This window comes from Orycteropus afer, unplaced genomic scaffold (genome assembly GCF_000298275.1).
Source record: "Orycteropus afer afer isolate SDZICR_OR568_19922 unplaced genomic scaffold, OryAfe1.0 scaffold00037, whole genome shotgun sequence".
Lineage (NCBI taxonomy): Eukaryota > Metazoa > Chordata > Mammalia > Tubulidentata > Orycteropodidae > Orycteropus > Orycteropus afer.
The window spans coordinates 3,749,174-3,754,854 of NW_006921624.1; the positions used below are offsets into that span (position 1 = coordinate 3,749,174).

At 40.2% G+C, this 5,681-nt stretch overlaps 1 protein-coding gene across 1 annotated transcript in view; it reads left to right on the plus strand.

Moving 5' to 3' along the window:
* Window positions 1-5,442: 5,442 nt before the first annotated feature.
* LOC103193516 (glycosyltransferase 6 domain-containing protein 1-like) overlaps window positions 5,443-5,681 on the plus strand; it is a 28,550-nt gene continuing 28,311 nt past the window's right edge. Inside the window, 1 exon segment of the mRNA XM_007936750.1 lies at window positions 5,443-5,453. Coding sequence (XP_007934941.1) covers window positions 5,443-5,453 — 11 coding nt within the window.

A 5,681-nucleotide genomic window follows, 5' to 3' on the forward strand; every position in this document is an offset into this window, starting at 1 on the left:
TATGTTTATCACATGATTGGATTTGGGGCCTTATCCTCAGCCATGTTTACCTTATGACCACACACACACACACACACACACACACACAAAGACATCACAAAAGGTATCTGGTTTTGTACCTCTGCCTTAAGCTGAGAGTTTAAATTCTAGGCTTACCACGTGATTTCTGTAAGCTCTCCAGAACAATCAGAAGCAGTAATTCCATCCTGTAGAGATCTCGTACTTGTTATAAACTCAACGGTGAGTACAGTAACCACTTAATGTCCCAAAGTCTTCCCTTCAACTGACACTTGCACCACCCCCCAAGTGATCACAGGTGATGATTTAAATACCTGTGATGCCACTGCATGCCAAAGATTACTAGTAACCCTATTCTACCTGGAAGGAATGTCATGGGATGTCAAACTTAAACAGATGGCCAACACATTTTGTGGGTATATTTTTTTCTTTCTTAAATATTTTAAAATAATACTTTATTGTGTTTTAGGTGAAAGTTTACACAGGAAAATTAGGTTCTAATTTAACAATTTTTTTCCCCCAATTTTCTCTCTCCTCCCTCCCCATCCCTGGTAACCAAAAAACAAAGTTTCCTTCCATGTGTAAAACTTGCTTTGACTTTTTACAATAGAGGATTAATATAATATTTGTCCTTCTATGATTAACTTATTTCATTCAGCATTATGTCTTGAGGGTCTATTTCTGAGAGCCTTTGGAAGATAGTTTGCAAAAATAGTCATTATTATCCCCACTCTGTATCCAGGCCCTTTTGCATTGCCCTAGCTGACAGCTAGTCAGCAGCCAGGCATATGAACATAGCCATGCTAAGCCAGCAATCCCTCAATCAACCTACCAGATGAATGTAGATATATGAGTGCTCCCCCAGCTGAGATTAGCTGAGGCAGGCCCAGGTTACCAGAACCACCCAATGACCATAGGACTTGTGAGCAAATAAAAATAATTGTTCCTTTAAGCCAGTAAGATCTTAGATGGTTTGTTATGCAGCAAAAGCTAATTGACACCAAACTACCTACTCCTAGTACTAGGAACTGTATCAGTCAGGGTCCAGTCAGGAAAATCTGGGTATTTCAAATGAAAGATTTTAATGTAGAGAATTGATTATGCAGTTGATGGAATTGCTAATGAGCTAAATGGCACAGTAAGGAAAGTGAGAAGCTGTGACCATCCTTACAGCTAAAGAAACACAGGAAGGATGTGGGTTACCAAAGGCCAGAAGTCAGGGTCAACAGTGGGAGCTGGAACCCACTGCAACCAAGGATATGCAGCTATCTGATGGAAGTCAGAATCACAAAGGAGACTCTGACTCAACTTTGTGCTTTTTATCTGTCTAGGAAGGTGGGGCAATCTACTTCCATAGTGATATTGCCTCGGAAACCCAAGGAGGAGTCGCTATGAGTCGGAACCAACTCCACGGCAGTAAATTTGGATTTTTGGTTTAGTGCCATTAGATGCAGCCATTTAAACTGTCTTTTGGTCCATTATTTCTTTACGTCCTCCATTGCATGAAATGAATTAATATATATAAAGTGCTTAGGACAGTGCCTGGTACATAGTGCTACATAAGTACTAGCTATCATCATCATTATTACCAGCATCTTCATCTTCATAGTCATACTTTTTTTTAACTGCAGGCCATTATTGCCTCAAAGCCTTAACCTTTAATGAGTACCGCATCCCATGTGAGCCTGGAGATAATTTAATTAGATATTTACTACTATATTCCACCAAAAAAAAAAAAGCCAAACCAAACTCACTGCCATTGAGTCCATTCAACTCATAACGACCCCTCCTGGGTCTCCAAGTCAGTATCTCTATGGAAGTAGATTTCCCAATCTTCCTTCTGAGGAGTGACTGGTGGTTTGAACTACCAGCCTTCTGGTTAGCAGTCAAGTGCCTTAGACACTACGCCACCAGAGCTCCCCAATATTCCACAGGCTTCCTGAATACTAGTGTAGATTTTTGTTTTCATTGTCTTTAACCCTAAACAAGGCCCGATAACCAATTCTAGATTCCTCCTATTTTCCTGAGGTTGATATTACCACAGCCCCCTTTCTGGTACCACTACCTGAATTTGTCAGGGCACTGAAAATGACTGAGGTTAATTTAAACAGAGAAAGAATTTATGAAATGTCATCTTGGATAGAATAATTTAACCCTAAAATCTCAGTGGCCTAACACACACAAACCTCACTCATCCTATAGATCCAATGAGGATTGAAGGCAAGTGATCTACTCCACATTGCCTCTTGGGGAATCGAAAACAATGAAAGGTCCACTATCTGGAAAGTTGCTGGTCATCACATCAGGGGAAAAGAAACATTAGATAAACATGCAGGGTCTTTTCACTGCCTCAGTTTGGACTTATCACATGCCCCTGCTTAAGTGTAAGGCGGTTAGGAAATGGAGACTACCATATGCCTAGGAGGGAAATGAAAATTGGGTAGTGGTAAGTACTAGTAATGTCTAGCACAGAAGGATGGAAAGCAGTTTACAGTACACAGAGAATTATTGTAGGTCAAGAGATAAAAATAAAGAGACAAGCTACAGATAAGATATTGCCATAATTGTACCTTGTCTCTTTATTTTTATCTCTTGACCTACAATAATAACATAATCTGTTTGGACACTGACTCTGGCCCCATCACTTGCCACACTCATCATCTCATTGTTGAACTTCATACCTTTGGAAAGATCTGCCATAATGTTAGTCCTTAACAACACTACAGCAACAACAATCTCAAACTGAACCCCTTTACAGCTCAAAATTTCAAGGCCAAATATCTGATTAGCTCCCCAAGTAGTTTAGGTCATGTGCCCATCTTTTAGTTTCAAGGAGTTGGGAGAGGAAAATTCTCCCTACTTCACTTTCTATGATGTTTCTTTACAAATGGAATCTCCCCTAAATGAAGGAGGCTCAGATTCTGGCCAGCTAAAATATAACAATGTGCAGTATATAATTTAATATTTTGTACTTTTAAGAATTTTATATGACCCACAAATATATATAGGCTTGACAGAGGATATTTCTACATATATATTTATATATGCTGTAAATATATCCATGGATATAGAAGAATATACAGTAGACAAGTTTACAAAAACTTCTTAGCCATAGCCAAACACTTTGAAAGAATGAGTCACTGGGCCTGGGGGCTCAGGATCATAGTCTCAGGGGACATCAAGGTCAATTGTCATAACATAGTCCACAAAGACAATGTTCTATATCCTACTTTGGTGAGTAATACTGGGGTCTTAAAAGCTTATGAGTAGTCATCCAAGGTGCATCTATCTATCTATCTCTCCCCATCCAAAGCAAGAAAGAGTGAAGAAAATCAAAGACATATGGAAACAATTAGTCCAAAGGACTAATGGACCACATAAACCCTAGCTTCTACTACTTTGAGACCAGAAAAATAAGATGTGCCCAGCTACCACTACTAATAGCTCCAAGTGGAATCACAGTAGGTGTTCCTGGATAGACTGGAAGAAAAATGTGGGGGGAAAAAAAAAAAATCATAAAAAGAAAAAAAAGACCAGGCTTACTGGTCTGAGAGAGACTGGTGGAACCCCCAAGGCTATGGCCATTAATCACCCTTCAAGCCCAGAACTGAATTCACCCTTGGAGTCAACTTTAGCCAAACAAAAGACAAGTCTATAAGGTGAACATTAACACCAAGGAGGTATGCACTCCTTACAACAGTGAACCATACGTGATCAAAAGAGCAGCATTTGCCTGGGACAAAGCTCAGAAGGCAGGAAGGGATAGGAGAGAAGGATGAATGGAATGAAAAACACAGGGAGGAAATGGAAGAGTGCTGTTACATCGTAGGGACTGCAATCCATGTCATGAAATGAAATGCATATGAATTGTTGAACAGAAAACTAATCTGCTCTGTAAATTTTCACCCCAATCACAAAAAGTTAAAAAAAAAATTACATGAATGGAATCATACAGTATGTATTCTTTTTTCAATCTGGCTTCTTTCACAGGGTAATTATTTTTGGGTTGATTTATGTTATGGCATGTATCAATACTTCATTCTTTTTCATTACTGAATACTATTCCACTGTATGAATATACCACAGTTTGTTTAACCATTCACCTACTGATGGACATGTGGGTTGTTTCTACTTTTTGGCTATTACAATAAAGCTACTATGAACAATCATGTACAGACCTTTTTATGAATATATGTTTCCATTTCTCTTGGATAAATCCCTAGGGTAGAATTGCTGGATCATATGCTAGGTGTGGTGGTGCAGTAGTTAAAGCATTTGGCTGCTAACCAAAATGTTGGCAGTTTGAGCCCACCAATTTTCTCCATGGGAGAAAGATGAAGCAGTCTGCTTCCATAAAGGTTTAAAGCCTTGGAAACTCTATGGGGCAGTTCTACTCTGTCATATAGGGTGTGGAGCATGGTGAGATATTCCCCCTAAAGTGAAGGATAATTTATTACATCTAGCTCCTCTCACAACTAAAAAAGAGACAAAATACCTGATGGGCTTCTTTGGATTTTAGAGGCAACATATTCCTCATTTGAGTGTGTTACTCCAGCCTATTTATTAAGTAACTGAAAAAGCTGCTAGTTTTGAGTGGGGTACAGAACACGACAAGGCTTTACAACAGGTTCAGGCTGCTATGCAAGCTGCTCTACCACCTGGGCCATATGGTCTGCTGATCCAATGGAGCCTGAAGTGGCAGTAGGAGAAAAGATGATGTTTGGAGTATTTGGCAGGCCTCTACTGGTGTATCACCTTAGGATTTTGGAGCAAAACCCTGCCATCCTCTGAAGATAACTGTTCTTCTATTGAAAAACAGCTTTTGGCTTGTTACTAAGCCGTAGTAGAGACTGATTGCCTAACCATGTGCCACCAAGTCACCAAACAACCAAACAGCTTGAGCTTCCCATTATGAACTGGGTGCTGCTGACCTAGGGTCATAAATTTGGACATGCACAACAGTTCTCCATCATTAAATGGAAGTGCTATATATGAGATCAGGCTTGAATAGGACAAGTAAGTTGCATGAGGAAGTAGCCTAAATGCCCATGGTCTCCACTCCTGTCATATTTTTCCCTCTCCCAGTCTGCACCTATGGACTCATGGGGAGTTCCTTATGATCAGTTGACTGAGGAAGAGAAAATTCATACGTGGTTTACAGATGGTTCTGTGTGATATGCAGGCTCCACTTGAAAGTGGTGCAGCACTGCAGTCCCTTTCTGAGACCTCCCTGAAAGACAGTGGTGAAAGGAAATCCTCGCAATGGGCAAAACTTTGAGCACTGCACCTGCTTGTTCACTTTTCTTGGAAGGAGAAATGGCCAGATGTGTGACTGTACATTGTGATTCATGGCCTGTGGCCAATTGTTTGGCTGCATGGTTGGGGATTTGGAAGGAAGTGTTGGAAAATTGGTGACAAGGAGATATGGGAAACAGGTATGTAAATAGACCTCTCTGAATGGGCAAAAGAAGTGAAAATATATGTGTTTCATGTCAGTGTTCACTAAGGGTAACCTCAGCAGATAATTTTAACAATAAAATGGATAGGATGGCATGTTCTGTGGAAACCAGTCATCCTCTACCCCTTGCCATTCCTGTCATTGCTCAATGGCCTCATGAACAAAGTGGTCATGGTAGCAGGGATGAAGATTATATGTGGGCTCA